Below are 26,369 nucleotides of genomic sequence, written 5' to 3' on the forward strand. Positions count from 1 at the left end.
GACACTCGTCTTCCCAGGTTCCCACAACTGCACAGGGTCTCGTGCCTACCACACACCCCTCACTCTACAACACTTATATGGTCCTGCTTCTCTGACAAACAGACATGACACAGAGCTCAACAAAGTTGCCCGAAGTCCACAATAAGTGAGGGGTGTGTGACCCTGGCCAGACCTGGACTCAGCCCCCTGCCAGGGGTCCACTGGGAGGGGTCCTCGCCTGCAGCCAAGGTTCAGTCACAGACGCTTGGGTTAAGAAGCCCAGAGTGTGAGCTCTCCTGACCCGCTGCCTCCCCAAGCAGCAGTCCTTCCATGACTGTTTCCTTGGAATTAGCTCAACCCAAGGGGCCTGCCCATCAGCAACTCAGGACACAACACACTAGTCAGGTGGGGCTTCTTGGACCGAAAATAACCACAGGCTCCCACAGGTAAAACAAAAAGACTATCAATTTCTAGTCTTGAAAGCATGTTGGAGGAAGGAGGAGTGGAGGCAGGAGACAGCTGGGACCAAATGTCCCCAGAGCTGGGAAATACCCTCATCAAGATGTTTTTGTTCTTTATTCTCGGCTCTCAGAAAGAAAGGGATCCAATGAACAAGCTGTTTAACTTCTGTGTGTTTTCTACTTAATTTACTATCTCCTGACCCGAGATTTCACAGCCCTCTCATGAGAACAATCCCTTCTCTCACTCAGACCTCATTCAGAACAATGAGGGCCTACTGATGCTGGGCTGAGCCTTTGTAGGAAGTTTCCAGAGACAGCAGGAGTGAGTGAGCGGGAAAGGCCCTGGGCCCTTGAGTCCAGCCCGCTTGGCTTCTGTGTGTCTCTGTTCGTGTTCACAAAACATCCCAAGGGGATCTCCTGCTAACGAGCAAGTCAGATTCCACTTTGCTCTAATAGCTCTGCTTGCATGCTGCCAGGGGAGAGAAAGATGGCAAACCCCAAGTCTGCATGAAGCAGAGACTTCCGGTGACAGGCGGATGGCGAGGATGAAGGAGAACGTGTCTGAAAACAGAGGAAGTGGGATGACAGGCACGGGGAGTCTCTCTATGGTACAAGCTAATACTCTTTCACTCCCATTTTATCCATGTTTTATGGGAAAGGCAAGTTGGGATCCCTAAGTCAGTGCACTGGGAGAGGCCATGTCTGCCTCATTACGAGACAAAGCATTCTGCCCACCAGAGTACTTTCTGCTGTTGTTCAGTTGCTCAGTCGTGTCCGACTCTTTGCGACCCCATGAATCGCAGCACGCCTGGCCTCCCTGTCCATCACCAACTCCCAGAGTTCACTCAGACTCACGTCCATCGAGTCCGTGATGCCATCCAGCCATCTCATCCTCTGTTGTCCCCTTCTCCTCCTGCCCTCAATCCCTCCCAGCATCAGAGTCTTTTCCAATGAGTCAATTCTTCGCATGAGGTGGCCAAAGTACTGGAGCTTCAGCTTTAGCATCATTCCTTCCAAAGAAATCCTAGGGATCAGAAATCTGATCTCCTTCAGAATGGACTGGTTGGATCTCCTTGCAGTCCAAGGGACTCTTAAGAGTCTTCTCCAACACCACAGTTCAAAAGCATCCATTCTTCGGCGCTCAGCCTTCTTCACAGTCCAACTCCCACATCCATACATGACCACAGGGAAAACCATAGCCTTGACTAGACAGACCTTAGTCAGCAAAGTAATGTCTCTGCTTTTGAATATGCTATCTAGGTTGGTCATAACTTTTCTTCAAAGGAGTAAGCATCTTTTAATTTCATGGCTGCAGTCACCATCTGCAGTGATTTTGGAGCCCCCAAAAATAAAGTCTGACACTGTTTCAACTGTTTCCCCATCTATTTCCCATGAAGTGATGGGACCGGATGCCATGATCTTCACTTTCTGAATGTTGAGCTTAGGCCAACTTTTTCACTCTCCACTTACTGAAGGAAAAGAAAAGACGCAGGAAACAACCTGAATGTCAGTCAACAGGTGAGTGGACAAAGAAGCTGCGGCACATACATTCACTGGAACACTGCTCAGCCATACAAAAGAACAAAACAGCAGTGTCTGCAGCAACATGGGTGGACACAGAGATTATCCTACTAAGTGAGCTAAGTCAGACAGAGAAAGACAAAGACCATGCAATATCACTTAGGTGTGGAATGCAGAATATGGCACAAACGAACGTCTCGATGAAACAGCGACAGAAGCAGGGACTCAGAGAACAGGCTGGTGGTTGCCAAGGGGATGGGGGTGGTAGAGGGTGGGATTGGGGATTTGGGGTTAGCAGATGCAAACTGGTTATATACAGAAAAGATAAACAGCAATGTCCTACTGCACAGCGCAGGGAACTCTATTCAATATCCTGTGATAAACCATAATGGGAAAGCATATGAAAAAGGATATACCGGAGTCACTTTGCTGTATAGCAGTAGTTAACACAACATTGTAATTTGACCATACTTGAATAAGAAATAAATTTAAAAACAAAACAAATAGCTATGATATGTCTGCTTGTTTTGCATGTATCTTGTAGACACGCCCTCCTGGCGGCACCATGAATGCAGCCTCCGAGGGATGTGCTCTGGTCAAGCCGGCGGGGACCCCATGGGCACATGCCTCAAAAGGCCATCCCCTTCTGACCAAAGCGAACACATTTCACTAGCTGAGACATGTTCCCATGGCAACAGGATTTCACTCATTTTGAGTCACAAAAAAGGACAACCATCTGAAATTACCCAGGGTATGTGGAGGACACCTTAGACTGCTCAAAGCCCTTCCCATATTCCCTCCCTTGGGTTCAGGATCTCCTGATTCTAAACTTCCATGCTCTTGAGTATGCTCCAACTCCCCTTTACCCCAGGAAACGGGGGGCTCCCTAACAGCCCGGCTGGACAGGAGGCCACTCACTTGAGGTGATGTACTCTGGAGCTTTCCCGGGACTCAGGGGCACGGCCTCCTCGTAGTAGCCTTCTGGGAGAGAGGACGTTGGGAGCGGTGGCGGCCCGTTGTCAGGTGGCTGAGTGAAGGGAAGAAAAAGAGCAGAGCACCAGCGTTAGCAGAGAATTCTGGAGTTTCACCTGACAGTGTCCACGGGCACAGTCCTCTCTCCTTTGTGATGTCTCCACCGAAAAATAACGCCAGCCTACAAAGAGCTTCTCCACCGAAAAATAACGCCAGCCTACAAAGAGCTTCTCCACCAAAAAATAACGCCAGCCTATAAAGAACTTCTGAACTTCGGCTCCTGGCGGGGTCTCCACTGCTCGCCTGCCCACGACCACCTTCTGCCTGGCCCTGCCACTCACCAGCTATCACCAGACACAAACTCACGCAGAGGCTGCAGTCACTGGCCCTCACAGACCCTGCCCCAGAGCAGAGACGGGTGTCTCTCCTCCCCTCCACCCAACGGCTCACCCTCCACCACCGACCCTCCCAGGTCCCCAGGCTGACTTCCCCCTCCTAGGACCACACCCCACACCGGAGACCCCTGAGGGGCACAGAGACGGTTCAGATCGCCCGTGCACACCTTAGAGCAGTGCTCATTACGTGGCAACTGAAGAGATGAGGGTGTGTGCCCTCTGTCTCACCAAACTCCTCCTGTGTTGTGTCAGGGTAACTTACAAAGAAAGAGAAGAGGAAATCACCCACGAGCCAGCTCTAAAAAAAACTGCACGTTATTCTCTGGACCAGGTATCTGCTCACCACTCAACCCAGTCCCATCGCAGTTCCTTGACAGACTCTGAGACAAGCCAGCTGGTTTCGAAGCCATAACTTCACAACATGGAAAGCTGGAAGGCTCAGGTCCATCCAAATTCTAGCAAGACCAGCTGAAGCACCGGTCTCTCAAACGTCTCCGGCGACACTAAAGTAGACCCAGGTCTTCCTCCCATGAACACGTGTAGGATCTGCTGGCTCCATCCCCTCCCTCCTGAAACTCAGGAAAACAGAGACAGAAGGGCTGGAAAGCCAACACGCAGCAACGCCTGCTGCCTGCTGGCACCACCCTGAGCAGCCGCTGCCCTAGTTATAAGCTGCATCAGCCATCCATGCAGGGACCCCGCAAAGTCCACACTACTTCATCTTACATTTCACAGACACCGAGAGGGAGGCTCAGCGTCTAAAACCACCTGCTCAAAATCAGACGCTGCTTTGTGACAAGCTGGGGTCTTCAAGCCCAGGTCTGCCCAGCAGTGGCCTTTTTCCGATTCATAGTCTCTCATATTCACTCTCTTCCCCTTTCCTAACTAGTCCACACGACCCATCTCCTATAAACAAACAGGAAAGGTGTCGCTGGGAATGGAAGAGAACAGAGGCCCCCAAATGAACAGCAACCAAGTTCAGTTTCCAAGGAGAACAATGACCTATAGAACATGAAACTCTACCTTTTTTTTTTCCTGTAACTCAAGCCTGAAGCCAAGAAGTCCTTTGCAATGACTAATCGCCACTGTGGGCTCAACCCACTCCTTCCTCTCGGAGATGAAGAAAGATAATTCACTCCAGGTCAACTGCGCAGCACCCCGCCCCGTCCTCGAAGGCAGCGTCCCGGCCCTGGTTCCCCTGCACTCCCCTCCCCAGGCTGCTGCCCACCGCCCGTCACCCTGGGCTCTCATGCTGGACCACATCTAGGTCCCCCTGAGGGGCAGTGCTGACAGCAGAACCTGATACCCGATCTTCCCTGGGCGAGGTAGAACAGAAGTCCACATCGGGGTTAAAAATCTCCATTCGGTGCTTTTGGTAGATGGCTCTTTGAGTCCCTGAGTGTTTTTATTAATGAAATGAGAATGCTTCAGCTTCCTCTTGGTGTATTGAAACAGTGGAATTATTCATGTTCTGGGAAAGCATTACCAATGGCTGAATCAAACAAACACTCGCCAATTAGCACAGCACACTCCTTTCCAGGGCTGCTAAGGTGCGTCAGGTAGGAGCCGGCGCTCAGCTAACGAGACTTCTCAGCGGACTCTCAGACCCTGCTGCTGTGCACTCCACACAAGCTCTCCGCACGTATGCCCCTAAATCCACGATTCTACTTCTAGAAACACATGCTAAGAAGGTCAACTAGTCTCATGAGCAAAAACATATAAGGATGTTCAATAAAAGTTTTTCCCTCCAAATTTAAAAGCAATCAAAATATTCCCTGAGATGAGACTGTTTAGGTGTTCCAACACATCCACGCGCAGCCATTTAAAAGGAAGACGGTGCACGCCTGCAGTCATTTACTTGAAAAGTCTCTACTAGACGCTGTTACACGAAAGAAAACAAGTGCCTGTTAGCCTATCGGAGCTGTGTTTATGCGGACCTCTACACAAAGACGGGTCACTCCCCAAAATGCTAACACAAGGTTACGGCTGTTTCATGCACATCTGTAGAGCTTGAATTCTCTTCTTGGGTATTTTTGTTTGTTTGCTTGCTTGCTTTTGTGTTTTAAGCAGTACCTGCGGCATGTGGCATCGTGGTTCTCTGACCGGGAACCGAACCCCTGACCCCTGCATTGGAAGTGCACAGTCTTATAACCACTGGCTGGCCAGGGAAGTCCATTGAATTTTCTATATAATATTGTTTTAAAAACAAAAAAAACACCCAAACTTTCGTCTTGAAATCATATGCCTCAAAAAATAATATTTCTAGAGAAGCACCCTGCCTCTCCAAAGAGGATCTCTCACTCCACCCCCAAATGCCACTCGTTCTTGAACGTCTGCCTCAGGGGTTACAGACATGGGCAGAGGTGACGGTTTGTTAAAGCACAGATGCAGGGAGAGACAGAAAAGAATACGAGGACCACGGTTTAGCGCCACTGCCTTCAAAGGGAAAGCTTCCTTCAGATCCTTCCAGTAGGTCAGAAGTCACTGGACTTGCTGGAGGAGACTCCTGAGAGGCCCTTGGACAGCAAGGACATGAAGCCAGTCCATCCTAAAGGAAATCGACCTTGAATATGCACTGGAAGGACTGAGCTGAAGCTGAAGCTACAATACTTTGGCCACCTAGTGTGAAGAGCCAACTCACTGGAAGAAGTCCTGATGCTGGGAAAGATTGAGAGCAGGAGGAGGGGGTGACAGAGGATGAGATAACTGGGTGGCATCATCGACTCAAGGGAGACGAGTTTCAGCAAGCTCCAGGAGATAGTGGAGGACAGGGAAGACTGGTGTGCTGCACGCAGTCCATGGGGTCGCAAAGAGTTGGACACGACTGAGCGACTGAACAACAAGATGGCACAAATACAATGATTATTTTGCTATTATTTCAGCAGAATAACAATATTAACTACTATTCACAGACTGCCTTCCGTGTGTCACACACTGTCCTGGAAGACTTTCTGTATCTTTTTTCTTGTTCAGACGATAACTCTGAGAGGTTAATGTTCTGAATATAATTTTGCAAATGAGGAAACTGAGGCTCGGGGGATGATAGACGGCACCCAGCGCCCCTGGTGTGGCCGAGCTGCTTCGTGGAGGAGGAGGAGCCAGCTGGGTGGGCACTGCAGCAGTGAGAATGCATCCCTGTGCCAGGACTGAGGCCCGGACACCTGCCGCTGTGGCGGCCGAGCCATGTGAGATTCAGGGGAAGCACCTTCCCGGCCTTCAAGGCCGCGGGGCGCAACCCGAGGCTCCCGGCCCCTGCAGCGCCGTGGGATCTGCCCTCCCTTCTGGAGGAAGGCATGTCTGCACCGCCTCTGTCTCCACTCCCGCTCCTCCACTCTCCTCTCTCCCCTACTGCGCTTTCCCACCCCAGCACCTTCCCCTCCGCCAGCCCCAATTTATCACTCAGGCCCTTGCACCAGATACGCCAGTGAACCAGAAGACCTGACTTTAGCAGAGAAAAACCCCAGCCGAGAAAGTGGAATCTCTTTCCAACTTTAATTCTACATACACAGGGGTACGTCCAGATTCTGCCTTTCCGGTTACGGTGATTAAAATCTTCAGTGAAGTTGTGTGATGGGCCGAGCACACACGCGTTAGGAAGAACAAGCGCACGAGTTCGTGTGGGCGCGGTGTGTCCGGCTCTTTGTGACCCCCGCATGGGCTGTAGCCCTCCAGGCTCCTCTGTCTGTGGGCTTTCCCAGGCAAGAGCGCTGGAGGAGGTTGCCACTTCCTTCTCCAGGGGGGCTTCCCAACCCAGGAACTGAACGCGCATCTCCCGCATCTCTTGTACTGGCAGGTGGAATCTAGCAGCGGCCGGAGCATAGGATCTGACGGAAGAGAAGAGGGCCCGGCTCTAGCTCTGCCGTGCATTGGCAAACCCTCTTCCGCACGAGGACAGCACCCCACAGCATCAGCTAAGCTTCCTGACTGTCAACAGGGGACAAGAGCTTAAGGTCTAAACTGCAAAACGTGGTTTCAACCCCCACGTCAAGAATTCCGAGTCTGGGGCTTCCCTGGCGGTCCAGCGGTTACACTCCATGCTGCCGCTGCAGGAGGCACGGGTTCAACCCCTGCTCAGGGAACCACGGTCCTGTGTACAACAGCAGGGCCAAAACAATTTTAAATTTAAAAAAAAAAAAAAAATTTTGAGCAGGTACTCTTCTTGGTAAAGTAAAAGTTTTTTTTTTTTTTAATCCAAATGACAACCCATTCCCTTCTGATCACTATTTCATTTGCATTCCAACAGCACTTGAGAAAACACTGGGAAATCATTCACGCATATTTTCTCAAGTTTTATTTATACACAACTCAGAATGAGAGGCCGTGAAGCCACTTTCTCGTCTGTTCCTCCTCCTCCAGGAGGCAGGGAGGGGGAAGAGTCCTACGGCCACGGCAACAGGACACAGGATAGATCCATGATGAAGATGCCACGGGGAGGAGCCGCAACGCCAGACTCCAAGGTTTCCAAGAGACAAGGAGAGGAGAAACGGGATGGGTCACATCCACAAGAAGGATCACATCTGACTTCCTGGGAATTCCATGATTTTGTTTTAAATCTCAGGCTCAGTCTCCACTCGGCACCTGGTAAAATAACTAATTTTGTCTTATAATCTCAAAGAATCTCATGATCCCATCTGTTAAACACAGAAAACGAAGCTGCTGTGAAAGTACTTCAGGAAGGATGAAATGCCATCCAGGCAGGTGCTAGGGGCTGGGACCAAAACCTCAGTTTCCGAGAGACAGGAAGTAGAATGCTGGCTCCAAGGGCTGGGGGAGGGGAGCCCTGTTCACTGGGGACAGGGTTTCAGTCTGGAAAGATGAAAGTTCTGGAGATAGATCATGTTAAGGGCTGCACAATAATATGTATGTACTTTACGCAACTAAACTCAGCTTAATTCAGTCACTCAGCTGTGTTCAACTCTTTGTGACCCCACGGACTGCAGCACGCCAGGCCTCCCTGTCCATCACCAACTCCCGGAGCTTGCTCAAACTCATGTCCATCAAGTCAGTGATGCCATCCAACCATCTCATCCTCTTTCACCCCCTTCTCCTCCTGCCCTCAATCTTTCCCAGTATCAGGGTCTTTTTCAATGAGTCAGTTCTTCACATCAGGTGGCCAAAGTATTGGAGTTTCAGCTTCAGCATCAGTCCTTCCAATGGCTATTCAGGACTGATTTCGTTTAGGATGGACTGGTTGGCTCTCCTTGCAGTCCAAGGGACTCTCAAGAGTCTTCTCCAACACCATAGTTCAAAAGCATCAATTCTTTGGCACTTAGCTTTCTTTACAGCCCAACTCTCACATCCATACATCAGTTCAGTCTCTCAGTCGTGTCCAGCTCTTTGCGACCCCATGAATCGCAGCATACCAGGCCTCCCTGTCCATCACCATCTCCCGGAGTTCACTCAGACTCACGTCCATCGAGTCCGTGATGCCATCCAGCCATCTCATCCTCAGTTGTCCCCTTCTCCTCCTGCCGTCAATCCCTCCCAGCATCAGAGTCTTTTCCAATGAGTCAACTCTTCCCATGAGGTGGCCAAAGTACTAGAGTTTCAGCTTTAGCATCATTCCTTCCAAAGAAATTCCAGGGCTGATCTCCTTCAGAATGGACTGGTTGGATCTCCTTGCAGTCCAAGGACTCTCAAGAGTCTTCTCCAACACCACAGTTCAAAAGCATCCATTCTTCGGTGCTCAGCCTTCTTCACAGTCCAACTCTCACATCCATACATGACCACTGGAAAAACCATAGCCTTGACTAGACGGACCTTAGTCAGCAAAGTAATGTCTCTGCTTTTGAATATGCTATCTAGATTGCTCATAACTTTTCTTCCAAGGAGTAAGCGTCTTTTAATTTCATGGCTGCAGTCACCATCTGCAGTGATTCTGGAGCCCAAAAAAATAAAGTCTGATACTGTTTCCACTGTTTCCCCATCTATTTTCCATGAAGTGATGGGACCGGACATCCATACATGACTACTGGAAAAACCATAGCTTTGACTAGATGGACCTTTGTCGACAGAGTAATGTCTCTGAATATGCTGTCTAGGTTGGTCATAGCTTTTCTTCCTAGGAGGAACTATCTTTTAATTTCATGGCTGCAGTCACCATCTGCAGTGATTTTGGAGTCCAAGAAAATAAAGTCTCACACCACTAAATGGGACACTGACCAGTGATTGAAATGATAAAGTCTGTGTTACATATGCTTTACAATAATTAAAAAAACAAATGACCTGTTGCGTGTTGGCATAATAAGTCATCATATTTACACAGGGTCTGGCCTAAAAACATCAAAACAGTAAATTGTTATCTTCTACCCAATCTAAATGGGGCTTTCCCAGTGGCTCAGTGGTAAAGAATCCATCTGTCAATGCAGGTTCAATCTCTGGGTCAAGAAGATCCCCTGGAGGAGGAAATGGCAACTCACTCCAATAGTCTTTTTTTTTTTAATGGATGCTACTTTACAATATTGTGGGTTTTGCCATACATTGACATGAATCAGCCACGAGTGCACATGTGTCCCCCCATCCCGATACCCCTTCCCACCTCCCTCTCCACCCCATCCCTCTGGGTTGTCTCAGAGCACCAGCCTTGGGTGCCCTGTGTCATGCATCGTCACGCACCTATTTTACGTATGGTAATATACATGTTTCAATGATATTCCCCTACACTGTCCCACCCTCGCCTTCTCCCAGAGTCCAAAAGTCTGTTCTTTACATATGTGTCTCTTTTGCTGTCTTGCAGATAGGGGTGTTATCACCGTATTTCTAAATTCCATATATATGCATTAATATATTGTATTGGGGAGAAGGCATTGGCACCCCACTCCAGTACTCTTGCCTGGAAAATACCATGGACGGAGGAGCCTGGTGGGCTGCAGTCCATGGGGGTCACTAAGAGTGGGACATGACTAAGCAACTTCACTTTCACTTTTCACTTTCATGCATTGGAGAAGGCAATGGCAACCCACTCCAGTGTTCTTGCCTGGAGAATCACAGGGATGGGGGAGCCTGATGGGCTGCCGTCTATGGGGTCGCGCAGAGTAGGACATGACTGAAGTGACTTAGCAGCAGCAGCAGCAGCAGCATACTGTATTTGCGTTTCTCTTTCTGGCTTACTGCACTCTGTATAATAGGCTCCAGTCTCATCCACCTCACTAGAACTGACTCAAATGCATTCTTTTTTCTTTATAGCTGAGTAGTGAGAGTCCCTTGGACTGCAAGGAGATCCAACCAGTCTATTCTGAAGGAGATCAGCCCTGGGATTTCTTTGGAAGGAATGATGCTGAAGCTGAAACTCCAGTACTTTGGCCACCTCATGGGAAGAGTTGACTCACTGGAAAAGACTCTGATGCTGGGAGGGATTGAGGGCAGGAGGAGAAGGGGACGACCGAGGATGAGATGGCTGGATGGCATCACTGACTCGATGGACGTGAGTCTGAGTGAACTCCGGGAGCTGGTGATGGACAGGGACGCCTGGCGTGCTGTGATTCATGGGGTCGCAAAGAGTCAGACAGGACTGAGTGACTGAACTGAACTGAACTGAACTGAATATTCCATTGTGTATATGTACCACAGCTTTCTTATCCATTCATCTGCCGCTGGACATTTAGGTAGCTTCCATGTCCTAGCTATTGTAAACAGCACTGCAGTGGACACTGGGGCACATGTCTCTTTCAATTCACTCCAGTATTCTTGCTTGGGAAATCCCATGGACAGAGGAGTCTGGTGGGCTACAGTCCATGGGGTCACGGAGAGTCAGACACAACGAAGCACACACACACACTCCCATCTAAGCGCCATGTAGTCACTCAGTCGCGTCTGACTCTTTGCGACCCATGGGCTGTAGTCCAGCAGGCTCTCCTGTCCGTGGACTTCTCCAGGCAGGAACACTGGGGTGACCACTCAAGTGAGCAAATAAAAACATTTCTGGAAAATGCCTTGATGAGGTATCATCCGAATCGTCTGCAGCCCCCAGAGGAACGTCCCTGCTCTCCTCGCTCAGCAGGGAGGTGTGAGGTCTCCCTGTCCGAGGACCCCCTGCTACTCTGGAGCGGAGGAGGGGAGGACAGGAAGCACAATCCCCAGTGGTCTGTATCAGCCCCGGCTGGCAGGCTGGGCGGCCAATGTCAACACAGATGGGACCCATTTCCGGATGAACCGGCCGCCTTCACAAATACTCCCTCTGCACTGGCTGCGTGCTAACTAAGGACCAGGCCTTTGATAGCTGCACAGCTCTCAGTGTGAAACAAAACCAAGAATCTGTTGAAAAGCGTGGCCCTTCCCAGAAATGTTTTCACGATGCATATGCATGCTTTGGCTTGCTCCAGTCGCCCCCCACCCCGGAGAGCAAGGGAGCTGGAGGGGCTCTAAAGCACTGCACCCCGCCCTGTGACCTCAAGGGTTGAGAGCAGTTCTGAATTCGAAGAGCACACGCCCACACTCCCACCACCTGACCTACAGGCCACACTGAAGGGGTCGCCAGCTCATCCAGGGACCCTGGGCTGCAGCCGCATTGACTCTAAGGGCAAAACAGAAACGTCCACTGTTCCCTTCCTCTACAGAAGGATCATCAGTGTGACAAGGCAGGCTTTTCGATGCGGCCCTGACCTTGAGCGGTTGTCCAGGCGTTTTCTGCTTTGCAACGTGAGGAACACAAAGGAGAGGAACACACGCCATCTTCAGAAGGTTAAAATCTAGTGCAATGAGGAGAATGCCAAAAGGAGCTACTGCTGATCAATGCGCATGAAGCTGCAATTACCCCAAATGGATAAACTTTGGAGGCCCACTGGATCCCGCTCTCCCCTCCCTTTCACTTCTATCACCTGAGCGTCATTCACCAGCTGCGGGGCATAGAGGCCCGTCTGGTCTCTGCCACATCCTGTTGGGGAGGGTGGTGCCCACTTAGGTGTCAGCCAGCCAAAGAGGAGCACTGATGGCCCAAGAGGGCCTCACAGAGCCCGGTGAGGGCCTCAGTGAGGGGCCCATCAGGCCTGAAATGGGGGGTGACGGGATGCTGAGTGTACTCGGAAAAGTGGCCAATGTGACCCCGCCTGCCTGCCCAGCCTCTCAAGTGTCCAGGAAAAAAGGACGTCAAGAGACACTTAGTAACAATTGCAAAAAGCGAGGTTCAACACTAAAAGGGCTAAAAAGAGAAAAGGACTCATTTCTCAGAGATCGGAACATACAGAGCTGTGATAAAAGGCAGTAAGTATTCCTTTGATACCTGCCATTTCTAAAAGAGCTGAAAATGCAACTGTGGCTCAAATGAATGAAACACCAGGTTGGAGCATCCTAAGTCTTACATTAGAAACAAACCCCCCTCGGTCACTTAGAGTTGCTCTAAGGATGGTCCGATCTGCTCTGCAGGTAGGCCCACAGCCCTTCAAGGTTTAACCCCCATTGTGGTGTGTTCCAGCCTCACCCGCGGACAAGCCACCCAAACCCCATCACTCAGTCACACAGAGGGGCCTGCAGGCTTCAGTCCTTCGGGGTCTTTCTCGGGCTTGTGCTTTAATTTATGATACGCTCTCTGCCAGGCATAGACTCCTACCCACATCTCTACTCTGCTGCTGCTGCTGCTGCCAAGTTGCTCTAGTCGTGTCCGACTCTGTGCGACCCCATGGACGGCAGCCCACCAGGCTCCCCCGTCCCTGGGATTCTCCAGGCAAGAACACTGGAGTGGGTTGCCGTTTCCTTCTCCAATGCATGAAAGTGAAAAGTGAAGTGAAGTCACTCAGTTGTGTCCGACTCTTAGCGATCCCATGGACTGCAGCCCACCAGGCTCCTCCGTCCATGGTATTTTCCAGGCAAGAGTACTGGAGTGGATTGCCATTGCCTTCTCCGATCTACCACCAGCCAAATCTCCTGGAAGTCAACGTGCCAACAGCACATGACCAACTGGACAGAAGCCAACTCCCCAAAGGCAGTTTACAGAATGACGGGCTTACTTGCTGAGTAACAAATGCCCTGAAGAAGCACCAGGAAAATACTTGTGTTGTGGAGCACGAGTTCTAGGGCACACGGGCTTCAGCAGTCATGTCTCCCGGGCTCCGGAGCACGGACTCAGCAGCCGCGGCTCTCGGGCTCCGGAGCACGGGCTCAGCAGCTGCGGCTCCCGGGCCCTGGAGCACAAGCTCAGTCGTCTTGGCTCCCGGGCTTAGTTGCTCTGCAGCAAGTGGGATCTTCCCAGACCAGGGACTGAACCCACGTCTCCTGCACTGGGCAGGTGGATTCTTCACCATTGAGCCACCAAGGAAGCCCAGAATGTTCACGTTAACAAGTTCCCTGGAATTTTAGAAAGCACTGCCCTACATAGTAACTGCCGGCTCTCGCACAGGACTTAATAGATGCAAGGCAGATATTCCAAGCACTTGAGGCACACCAGCTCTTTTCAGTTTCACAACAATCTCACTAAGTACTCTTCAGTTCAGTTCAGTTCAGTCGCTCAGTCATGTCTGACTCTTTGCAACCCCATGGGCTGCAGCGCAGCAGCCTTCCCTGTCCAACACCAACTCCCGGAGCTTGCTCAAAGTCATGTGCATTGAGTTGGTGATGCCATTAGCACACTCGTTTTAGAATGAGGCCTCTCAGACACAGAGACGTGAAAGCTACAGTCTGAACCCACACAGCGAGTGTCAGAGCTGGTGCCTGGAAGCAGGCAGCCACGCTCCCGTCTGCACCCTAGACCCTGCTGCCTCCTCAGCACCCAATGCAGAAACAGGCTCGTGGTTCCTGACAAAACCTCCCGTCTGTGAATGCTTGTGAGTGCTCACGTTGGTTTTGCTGCCTCACTTCCACAGATACTGACAGTATTGTTGAGAAAAGGCTGGATTTGAAATCAAAAGAATAGGTTATAAAAATTTGCTTTTGCCTTTCCTCCTAACCTCGGGCTGTCCCTTTGCCAGTGGAGCCACAGTTCCTTTTCTGTAAAGTAGATATCACACTGTTCACGTGTTCAGAGGTGTTGCAGGCTTCTCTGAGGTCAGGTTGTGAGGATTCAATGAAATTATAAGTGGAAAAGGAGCCAGCGTGCCCTGTGACATGTGGTGGGGACCCAGCTAGTGCTGAGCTCCTTCCGTCCCCTCTCCAGGGATCGTCACGGAGCACCCACGGGACACCAGCCCTGTGCTGGGACCCAGGCAGGGACAAACCAAACAAGCTGTGGCCCTGTCTCCCTGCAGCTCTTCCCCGGCTGGACAGATGATACAATGATCATACAGAAAGCAAACATTAGCAAAAGAGTTGCTAAGTAACTGATACTGCTCTAATTTTGAATGAGAGCCTAATTTTCCTGAGTAAGCAAATTAGAAAATAGCAAAAGGCAGAAAAAGCTGAGTGGGCCATGAAAAATGGCAAACATGAAGATCCCCAGATCACAAAAATAGCCAGAGAATTCCAAAACAAATTTTGAATGCAGAAAACCAAATAAAATACACATTCCTGAACTATGTACATATTTTTCTTCTGGTGGAAAAAAAAAGGATATGTAATCCCAGAAAGAAGCATAACAATGAATATTGAAGTTTCAGACTACAGGTATTCAAACTCAGAGCTAATGCAGACAGACGGGCATGTCACTAGGCTCTACTGCCATTATTTTGCTGATAAATCATCCGATTTTTTTTTTTTTTATCTGACTTAAGAACAGATTTCCATGCACCTGTAGCTCCAGCAATTTTCAGAGGCCCAGCAGCCTCCTATGGAAAGGCCACACCTACAGCCTCCCACTTAATCATTACTAGCTCCCCAAAACATACTCATAGGCACGCCCTGGGCAAACCAAGGACTCTTTTCTTGCAGAATCAGAACAAAAATAACCCAGGTGTCTGGTGATTCTTCAGTCCCACTGACTGTGGGACTTTTTTTTTTTTTCCACTTTTACTGAAGTACACTTGCTTCACGATGCTGTTAGTTTCCGCTGTACAGCAAAGGTAACCCGCTATATGTGTGCATATATCCGCTCTTTTCCTGGATTTCTTTCCCACTTTAGGTCACCCGAGAGCACTGGGTGGAGTTCCCCGTGCTGTGCAGCAGCTTCTCATCAGTTACCTACTTCTAAAGTAGGACGTAGCAGTGTGCACACGTCAATTCCAGCCTCCCAGTTCTCCCACCCACCCCTTCCCCCTTGCTGTCCATACGCCTGTTCTCCAAGACTGCATCTCTCTGCTTCATGTATCACACCATCTATACCAACGTGGTACGTAGATACCACGGCATATTACTCAGCCATAAAAACAAATGAAATTGGGTCATTTGCGGAGACATGGATGAACTCAGAGTCTGTGACTAAGTTGGAAAGAGGAAAACAGATACTATATATTAACACATACATGTGGACTCTGACAAAGTTCATGGTGGGTCTTGCACTCACCAGCCATGGCTGTGGGATCTCGGGCAAAGGCATCTGGGGAGGGGCTGGCAGGCTGCTGGGGGTCTCCGGCTTTGTGGCATGATCCTTCACTTCAAAACCTGCACCAAAAGCACAAATGAGGATGAAGAAGGCTTGCTCCTTGGAAGACAACCTATGACCAATCCAGAAAGTATATTAAAAAGCACAGACGCCACTTTGCCAACAAAAGTCCATCTAGTCAAAGCTGTGGTTTTTCCAGTAGTCATGTATGGAAGTGAAAGAAAGTGAAAGTCGCTCAGTCGTGTCCAACTCTTTGTGACCCCATGGACTGTACAGTCCATGGAATTCTCCAGCCCAGGATACTGGAGTGGGTAGGCATTCCCTTCTCCAGGGAATCTTCCCAACCCAGGTCTCCCACGTTGCAGGCAGATTCTTTACCAGCTGAGTCACAAACAAAGTCCATATGGATGTGAGAGTTGGACCATAAAGAAGGCTGAGCGCCAAAGAATTGATGCCTGTGAGCTGTGGCGTTGGAGAAGACTCTTGAGAGTCACTTGGACTGCTAGAGATCCAACCAGTCAATATAAAGGACATCAGTCCTGAATATTCATTGGAAGGACTAATGCTGACGCTGAAACTCCAGCACTTTGGCCACTGATTCTAAGAACTGACTCATTGGAAAAGACCCTGATGCTGGGAAAGATTGAGGGCAGGGGCAGAAGGGGACAACAGAGGATGAGATGGTTGGATGACATCAGTTACTCCATGGACATGAGTTTAAGCGAGCTCTGGGAGTTGGTGATGGACAGGGAAGCCTGGCATGCTGCAGTCCATGGGGTCACAAAGAGTTGGACACGACTGAGCAACTGAACTGAACTGAACTGGATGAGGAAGAGGAGCAGGCTGTGAACAGCTGCCACCTCCTTGACCCCACACTGAACACATCACAAATATTTACTTTCTCTAATCCTTTACAACAGTCCTGCAAGGTAAGTATTCTTCTGCCTCGTTCTACAGGTGAAAAATCTACAGCTGGACCAAAAAAAAAAGGGTTACAGCCCTTAAATAGAGCACGGACAGGAAGAATGATGGAGCTGGCACCAACGCGGACATCCTTCCCTAGGCCGGAGTCTCTCAAGGAGGGCAGCCTCTCCTGAACTTCTGCCCGGGTTAGCGCTTACCCGCGTACCGAGGGGGCAGACGCTTCCCTGGGAATCAGTGAGACTGCACTGAGCACCCTCCTGGGGTTGCATGCTGTTAACAGACTTGCTCGCTGCTGACAAGACTGATAGATTCGAATACCTTCAGGCCAGCATAGTCAAGTTGGGAAGACAAACATATGTATACTCGACTCTCAGGAGATGTGGGGAGCAGGGAACAGGAAGGCACTAATTTGGGCCCAGTGTACTTTACATGCAAGGGCTCAACTTCCTAGACCTAGAAAAATAACTGCTCAATGATCACCTATAAAGGGTTGAGCACGATGTCACAGGCTGGGAAAAGACAAACTCCCCGACCTGGGGAAGCTACAACAAAGACCAGAATCTTGGCAGAGGACTGGAAACAGTAAAAAAAAAAAAAAAAAAGAAAGAAAGAAAGATAAAAGATGAGTGGAAATTCTACTGCCAAAACAATCAGTGGATGAGTTTTAAGCAGAATAAAGAGCTGAAGAGAAAATCAGTGAATTGCAAAGTATGAGGAAGGTATTCTACATGCAGAATAAAGCATGGAGGGAAAGGGTGTTGGAACCCACTGGGCAGAGGAAGAGAGGAAGGGAAGCCAGGGGGAACAGACAGCAACTCCAGAGGCAGGAGGCCCTAACTGTGGCCGGTTCAGACCAGTGGTCCCAGGTGCCCGACCCAGGTGTACACAGAAGAGATGAGGCTGCGAGAAATGTTGCCTCTGCTAGCAAAAGCAAGAGCAGGAGATAACAGTCAACAGTTACTCATACCTGCCACGTGTCAGGCTCTCTTTGGAAATGTTTTATATCAACTTGTCAAGCCGCACAACATCCTTCTGAGGTAGATGCTACTACCCCTTTCTTCCACAGGGGTGGAGACTGGTCATTGACAGATTAAGTAACTTGCTCAAGGCCACAGACTGGTGATGGGCAGAGACAGAAAGCCAAGCCCACATGAATGCACAGCAGGCTCTCCCAGCTCAGTCCCACCGATTCTGTTTCTCTGAGGACCTCTGATTAACAAACCTGCTTTCCTGCCAGTCTGGGATTTTGGTAAGTGTGAAAGTGAGTGGAAGTCACTCAGTCGTGTCTGACTCTTTGTGACCCCATGGACTATATAGTCCATGGAATTATCCAGGCCAGAATACTAGAGCGGGTAACCTTTCCCTTCTCCAGGGGATCTTCCCAACCCAGGGATTGAACCCAGGTCTCTCGAGTTGCAGGTGGATTCTTTACCAGCTGAGCCACCAGGGAAGCCCAAGAAGACTGGAGTGGGTAGCCTATTCCTTCTCCAGTGGATCTTCCCGACCCAGGAATACCTCATGTCATAACGGGCCTTGTAGGCAGCCTGAAGCGCCTGGGGTTCATCCACGGGCCATCACAGGTAGTGAAAGGGCCCAGGCAGGGAAGCAGCAGAATCGCTTAAAAGCGAGCTTTCATCCCTATTTTTGTCTCTGTCTCAGAGACAGTGGCTTAGTGGCAAAGAATCCACCTGCAAACGCAGGATCCCTGCGTCAGGAGGATCCCCTGCAGGAGGGAGTGGCAATCCACTCCAGTGTTCTTGCCTGGAAAAACCCATGGACAGAGGAGCCTGGCGGGTTATATAGTCCATGGGGTCACAAAGAGTCGGGCACAACTGAGCGCATAGAGCTCTCTCTCCATCCTACTGGTTCTTTCAGCCTGACTGACCCCAAAACACCGTCCTCATCCTGCACTTCCATCTCAGGGACTCAGGCAGCTCTCATTCCATCTGCTACCAGATCCTTGAACCCACCGCCCAGACTGACCAGCAGAACCTTCTGGAATGCCAATCTAACTTTGTCAAACCATGGCTGTGCACACTAAAGAGCAAAGAACTGCACATTTAGATGGCTGAAGTGCATGGCATGGGAGTCATGTCTCAGTGAAGCTGCTCACAGTAAGCCTCTACACCTCATCCAGGTGTCCCCTGCCTTCAAGACTCTAACCCCACATCCCCCCTAACTGCCCCCTCTCTCACTAAGTGGGTCTGGGGGCATCCGCCTCTTGGGTGCTCTCCTAACACTGACGCTCTCTCCCCACTACTCTGTCTTACCCACCACGCACCAAAGCGGGGGACACAGCAGGCCTGAGCCTGCTGCCTTTACCAGGGCCTGCAGCCAAGGCTGTGCCCTTGGCTGGCACTGGGGAACGTGAATTTCAGAAGCGTTTCCAACACTGCTTAACTGATAAGGTTTGTCTAACGTTGGTGCCTGGACTGTTTGAGCAAACAACACAGTCGACGCCAATCACCTGCTGCGATGGCTAATTTTGTGTGCCAACCTAACTGGGCTCAGAGATGCTCAGAGAGCTGGCAGAACGTTATATCTGGATGCTTCTGTGAGAATGTTTCTGGGAGAGATGAGCATTTGAGTTGGAGAACTGAGCAAAGAGGATGGTCCTCCCCTTGTGAGTGGACATCCTCCAGTGTGCTGAGAATCTGAACACAACAGAAAGGCCGAGGAAGGGTGGACACACCCTCTGGGCTGGAGCCAAGTCATCCGTCTTCTCCTGCCTTCAGACACTGGTGCTCCTGATTCTCGGATCAGGACGCACACCAACAGCAACCCTCCCTGACCCCATCGCCCCTTCTTGGACCTTCGGACTCAGACTGAATTACAGTCTGGTAATTACACCACCGGCTTTCCTGGGCCTCAAGCCTGCAGAGGGCAGGTCGTGTCACTGCTCAGCCTCTGAGGCCACACGAGCCAATCCCTATCACAGATCTCCTTTCCGTCTCACTCTGTAGCTCCGTGGGTTCTGTTCCTCCAAGGAAGCCTGACCAGCAAGCCTCCTCTCCTGCGAGTCTGGGATCTGGGTATGTGCCAGGCAGAGGGTGCCCATGTGGCCAGCCCCCAGGAAAGTCCTTGGGCGCTGAGTCTCCAGTGAGCTTCCTGGAATAGAAGCACGACACACGGCAGCTGCATTTTGTCGCTGAGGAGACAGTGTGACCTGTGTGAGCCTCGCGAGAGGAGGAACATGAGGAAGCCTGTGCATGGAACCCTCCAGGCTCGGCCGGAGTCTTTTTCCTTTATAGCCTGTCTGGGTGTCCTTATAACCTCTGTGATGAATCCCAGCCGTGAGAAAATACAACTCCATGCTGAGTCCTAGCAAACCTGCCAATGTGGGGTGATTTTAGGGACCCCCCCCCCAATGAATCCACTATTCCATTAACCCCTTAAAGGCTTTATCTTTCCAAACCCAGAGACTCACACTGTCCCTGGCACATAGTAAGGCCTTTGATGACAACCTGAGGAGTAAATAAATTCATTCATGAATGTGTTCTAGAAAGATGAGAATTAAAGATAGCTTAGAGGCAAAAAGGTGTTACTAGTGGTAAAGAACCCGCCTGTCAATGCAGGAGACATAAGAGATGAGGGTTTGATCCCTGGGCTGGGAAGACCCCCTGGAGAAGTAAATGACAACCCACTCCAGTATCCTTGCCTAGGAAATCCCACGGAGAGAGGAGCCTGGTGGGTAAAGGTCCACGGGGTTGCAAGAGTCGGTCACGACTGAAGCGACTTAGCACCTGAGGCCAAAGGAGACGGGAAGCAGAGAGACTGGAAGTCTGAGAGGACGCACCTGTGGACGACTGTATCCTCAGCAGGATGTCTGTGATGACTGCCTTTTTCTCCCTAACAGTTGAGGTGAGATACTCGTGGTCCAGGAGTTCAAGAAAGAGACGAAGTTCAACTATTAACTCTTCCATTGCTGAAAATAAAGGAGAGGAGAGAAGAGTACCGTGAGCCCCGTCGATTTGCAAATGTCAAAATACGAGTGCAGAGTTTTACTCAAAGCACTTCGTGTTTAGCCTGATGGATGACTCTGGTTTTCCAGCATGAAAAACAAACGAGCTGAACGCAGGTCGTCTCAGAGACTCACGCCTCGTCTTCTAGACCGATGTGCTCCCTGCTCTGAGGCGACGGTATTCGGCCGGGAGGAGCTCCGATGCCACACCGCCAACAGATGGAGTCGCGGCTCGAGAGCCTGACGCCATCATTTGGTGTTGACTGCATGATATTAAATTTCAGTGTCCAGAAGGATAGACGGGAGTTTAAAATGTCAAATAGTTTTCAGATAACCACTAGGACGTGGTTTCAGAAACTCAGCATCCAACCCTGTGCTTCTGAAGGGCTGGCTCCCTCCCCAGGAAGGCTGAGCGCGTTTACAGTTGCGACAAGGGTGCCAGGGAGGACCGCGATGTCAGCTCGAGTCCTGACCTCCGTCATGCCTTTCATTTCTAGGGTTAAAGCAGATTCTCCCTCTGACTCCCACAGGACTGGACCACAGGGCTGACATCAGCGAGCTTCACCCCGCAATATGAACCTCCAAGAGACACCAGCGTTCTTTCAGGGCATCCGCGAGCTCAAACTATTTTCACAACACTGTGTCATCATTCACCATTTCCTGCACTAACGGTGCAAATGAAAGGGAGGGTAAGCTGTGGGCATCTTAGTGCAAATCAAAGCAGTGACCCCAACTGGACTCTTGGCCACTATATTCTTCACTTACACACTAGCAGTGAAAATAAACAAAATTTATAGAATGCTACTTTCACTTAAGAGCACCTTCGATGAAGCAGTAAAAATCATTGTTTTTATTAGATCTCAGCCCTGGAGGAAACCTTTTTAACATGCTGTGTGGTGAAGCAGGAAGAACGCACGACAAGTGTCTGAGCCGTGAGTTACACAGAGCCACTGTTGTTACGCAGCACCGAAAAAGAAAGAGACGAACTGCAATTATCCAGACCTGAGAACGTGACCAACTTTTCCTCAAAAATGAACAAACCTCATCATGTCCAGGTAAACAATGACAGCATTTGTTGCCAAGGATACAATTTGTGCTTCCAGGTAAAAATAAAAATTTCAAACAGGCGTCCACCACCAGGAGCACGATGGCTTCTCAACAGAGACTTTTCCAGTGAGATTAGGGATGACACCGAGGAACACGATCCCCTGGTGTATAATGCAGCGTGTCCACATTCGGAAGATCTACACAACTCAGGAAACCATCATGTCATAAAATCACATGTGGGTAAAGACCCAAGCAAGGTGTAGAATAAGCTGAAATATCCTCACGTCACAGAGAAAACATCACCGACTCAATGGACATTAGTCTGAGCAAACTCTGGGAGATGGTGACGGCCTGGCGGGCTGCAGCCCATGGGGTTGCAAGGAGCCGGACACGACTTAGCAACTGAACAGCAATAACTGAGAGTGAGTGCTCTCTGATACAGCGTCAGAGTCCGCATGGCCACTACCGTTAAGAAACTACCGCTTGCTGAGTTTCAGTGTAGTGTCAAAGAATATCCACAATTTTCTGGAAAGGTACTAAAATACTCCGCAGTTTTCCGAGTACATATCTGCATGAGGCCAGACTGTCTTTCTGTACTTCCACCAAAACAATGGTTCATAACGACCAAAAAGCAGAGGCAGACACAAGAACCCGGCTCTCTTCCATTAAGCCAGATCCTGAAGACACCTGCATAAACACAAACAGTGCCCCGCTTTCACACACTGTATCACTTTGGTAAATGCAGCTACTTTGCATAAATATATTAATAAATATCTCAAAAATCTTCCAGACTTAAATTCTAGTATGATAAATATCCACAGATATAACCACACAGATTAAAAAAAAGCTCTTTGGGATTCTCGACAAATATTTTGAAACCAAAAAGTCCTAAGCAAAAAAGTTCAAGAACCACTGGTCAATGGGATTCTTCCCAAATCTCTGGAAGTCTACAACACCCTCCAGAAAAAAAGATCCTAACTGAGGCCACTCTACAGCTACCAAAGTTCCCATAATTTTAGGTAAGTGGGCAGAGAAATGGCAAATGAGTTCAGAGTAGGCAAGGTGTGTACTCAGTGGTTCCCTTTTCCTTATCTCCCCTCCATGAAATGAAGAGGCTGGAAGAAACCAGTCTTTAAGCTCTTTTTCATCAGAAAGACCATTTCCTGGTGATTCTAAGTAGAAAACAATCTCATCTATACTTCAGAAACAAACGGCTGCTAGTACTAATCCTAATAGCCAAATATGTGGAAACAACTCCAGTGTCCATCAATGGGTGAGTGGAAAAATAAAATGCGGTCCATTCTTACAATGCTAAGTGATTCAGCCTGAAAAAGAAAGGAAAGTCTGACACATGCTACACCACGGGAAGCTCTGAGGACATTATGCCAAGTGAGATACGCCAGTCACGAAAGGACAAGCACTGCGTGGTCCCACTCATATGAGGTCCCCAGAGCTGTCAAACTCATGTTGTTGTTTAGTTGCTAAGTCGTGTCCGACTTTTTTGTGACCCCATGGACTGTAGCCCGCCAGGCTCCTCTGTCCATGGGATTTCCCAGGAAAGAATACTGAAGTGCGTTGCCACGCCCTCCTCCAGGGGATCTTCCCTACCCAGGGATCGAACCTGCGTCTCCTGTGTCTCCTACATTGTAGGCGGATTCTTTACCACTGAGCCATCAGGGAAGCCCAGAACTCAAAGAGAAAGTAAAATAGTGGCTACCAGGTGCTGGGGAAAGGGGAGGGAGGGTCAGCGTTGATGGAGACAGAGTTGCAGTCGGGCAAGACGAAAATTGTGGTGACGGATGGTGCTCACGGTCACCCAATTGTGAATGCATGTAATGATAATGACACTGAATTATACTCTCAAAAAGGGTTAAAATGGGAAACTGTATGTTACATGTGTTCTTCAGTCACTAAGTCGTGTCCAGCTCTTCGTGACCCCGTGGACTGCAGCACGCCAGGCTTCCCCGTCCATCACTATCTCCTGGAGCTTGCTCAAACCCATGTCCAGTGAGTCGGTGACGCCATCCAGCCATCTCATCCTCTGTCGTCCCCTTCTCCTCCTGCCCTCAGTCTTTCCCAGCATCAGGCTCTTTTCCGTTGAGTCAGCTCTTCACATTAGGTAGGCAAAGTATCTGTTTATTTTACCACAATACAAACAAAATCAACCTTGCCCAGAAATTGAAGGGCTGCCAAGAGCTATAAGCAAAAAATGTTAAAAATGCTTATGGATCCATGTTATGCTTGCAGTACCCACTGTTCATCACCATCTGTATACTCCTTTATCAAAAATGCCTCTCTCGCATTTGCTAAATCATATTTATCCGACAATTCTTCCCTGGGGTTTTGTCTAGCAGCATCAAAATATCTGGAGGACTAAAGACAGCGCCTGCCCTAACCCATCTCCCTGGGTTGCTTTCACAGAGCTCCCCTCGGGGATCCATTGCAGGGCTGGGGATTTCCTGGAATCACCACTGGGATCCTGCCCAGTCCATGCCCTGCAGAGAACAGAGCCCTCAACTACAAGCTGGACCCTGAACAGCATCTACACCAGCAGACCAGCCCCGAACCCCGCGCCCAGGTCATCATAGCTGGACCACCCAGCTCAAGCTGGTCAGTCTTCCCTCTGTACATCTCGCCTGGGACTAGGAACTCTTAGCCAGTTGCGATCTCTTGAACTGAAGATGTGTGAACTCAGGAGCTACGGAGCTGCCATGCTTAGGCACATACGTGCCGGGGCGTGAAAGTCATTAACAGAGGAAGAAAGAATGAAGTTACATCCACAAGAGGGCATGCAGATACTCAGAGGCAAGAGAGAGGACGCGCCAGGCAGACAGGGTGCAGGACGGATTCCTGAGGCCGTCCTGGAATTTTTCAGTTACCTGTGAGCCTGGGCTGCACGTGAATCGCCTGAGGTACCTGCATCCTTATGAATTTTCATTTCATAGTTTACTAAGCTACTGTGTGGTTTTCTTTTCACCTGAAACCGCATCCAAAAGATTCTCGAAGCAAAGCTCTTTTCTGCACCTCAGAATGCAAAACATTCCCGGATCAGAGACTCGAAACCATTAGAAAAGTTCTGCATATCTAGGATCTCCCACAGACTGAACAAACCACGTGTACCCTTAACAGGCCTTTCAAACCCCCTCTCCCCTAGCCTTCTCTAATTCAACATCCCCAGTAAGCTCCTCCCAACTCAAACCCTCCCAAGTCACTAAATTCTTTCCTCTCTTACCAGCTGCGCCGATAACCAGGCGCTGACTGACCTTAAGATTTGTTTTTTCCTCAAAATAGCGAGTCAGCTGGTTAAGAGCAGGCTTTATACTCTGCTCATCTCCCAGCATCTTACAGCTGCCTAGCAGCACAGGCCACGAAGAAAGCATGCAAGAATCGTTGACGGGCGAGTGACTGACAAAGTAGGGGAAGGAGCCCTTTCCGAGAAGCTGTCACATGAAAGGCGTTGTTCTCGGCATCTACGTGGGACACTTTAATTCTCACAGTAATGCTGTGAAGACTCACTCGGCCCCACAGACAGGGGGACCAGAGGCCAGGGCCCATTTGTTCCCCAACACAGCAGTCACAGGCGCGGGGCACCATTCTAGCCCCCTTACATGCATGACTTCGTGCCGGCTCCCAACTATCCCAGGAGGGGGAAACCGGTCTCACCCCATTTTATAGGTGAAGAAACTGAGGCTCAGAGGTGGCCTAAGGTTATGAAGCAAATAAGTCTCTGAGCCCCTCCTCCAGGTAACAATATACTAACAGCCACACAGCTGGAATGGAGCAGGACAAGTCTGAACGCAGCTCTGACTCCAAAGGCCCTGCTCCGACTATTTCACAATAGTCACGCCATGGATGACCTTCTGAGACGACCCTGGCCTGCTGAGCAGCGATGGCCATGAAATAAAAGAAAAAGGTTTTACTGAAATGGTGATTCACAGTGCTGTGAGCCTCAGCAGCCTGGTTCAGTTATATACGTCCGTGTGTCCTTTTTTGGATTACTTTCCACTATGGTGTGTTACGGGATATTGAACATAGTTCCCTGGGCTACATGGTAGGTCCTTATTAGTTACCTATTTTACATAAAGTAGTGCCACATTTTAATCCCAAACTACTAATTTATCCTTCCTCCCTCCCTTTCCCCTTTGGTAACCATAAGTTTGTTTTCTATGTCTGTGAGTCTATTTCTGTGTTTGAAAAGTGGGTAACTCCCCCAAATTATGTCAGCCTTAAAATGAGATGATTATTACGTATCCCAGGATTGTAATGAGGATGCAATTAACTGATACCCACACAGAGGCAGGCATTTCACAAATGGTAGCTGTTACTGTTATTATAGCATATGCTCATGTTATTAAAACTTCACTTTAAGCCTTGGGATCCATGAACACTTCAAGAGGACACAACCCACAACTTCGTTATTTTCTAAAACTAGGAAGTCCTTAAATACCTACACACAGCGTAAGAAAAGTCTTGAAAGACTGCTATGTACATATGCAAATACATCTGAAACTAAGTGAAATAGACGATTTCACAGGAAAGAGTGAAATTTACCAAACCATTCCAGAAACTTCATACAGGCCAATTTCCATAGAGGAAGCAAAGAAAGTTAACAAAGAACTAGCCTCACAAAAAAGCATAAGACCCAGATGGTTTTACACAGGAAGTGTACCAGAGCTTAACTATCAAGATTACTACATACATTTTTC

The 26,369-nt window shown here is 49.4% G+C and overlaps 1 protein-coding gene across 1 annotated transcript in view; it reads right to left on the reverse strand.

Annotated features, from left to right (window-relative positions):
• AFAP1 (actin filament associated protein 1) overlaps nucleotides 1-26,369 on the reverse strand; it is a 145,426-nt gene that overhangs the window by 70,293 nt on the left and 48,764 nt on the right. Inside the window, exons 2-4 of the mRNA XM_052641645.1 lie at nucleotides 20,452-20,580; nucleotides 15,693-15,790; nucleotides 2,880-2,988 (exon numbers count right to left, since the gene is read on the reverse strand). Of these exons, the coding sequence (XP_052497605.1) occupies nucleotides 2,880-2,988; nucleotides 15,693-15,790; nucleotides 20,452-20,578 (334 nt within the window). The 5' untranslated portion in view covers nucleotides 20,579-20,580. The remainder of the gene's footprint in view (nucleotides 1-2,879; nucleotides 2,989-15,692; nucleotides 15,791-20,451; nucleotides 20,581-26,369) is intronic.

The sequence above is a fragment of the Budorcas taxicolor genome, chromosome 6 (genome assembly GCF_023091745.1).
Source record: "Budorcas taxicolor isolate Tak-1 chromosome 6, Takin1.1, whole genome shotgun sequence".
Lineage (NCBI taxonomy): Eukaryota > Metazoa > Chordata > Mammalia > Artiodactyla > Bovidae > Budorcas > Budorcas taxicolor.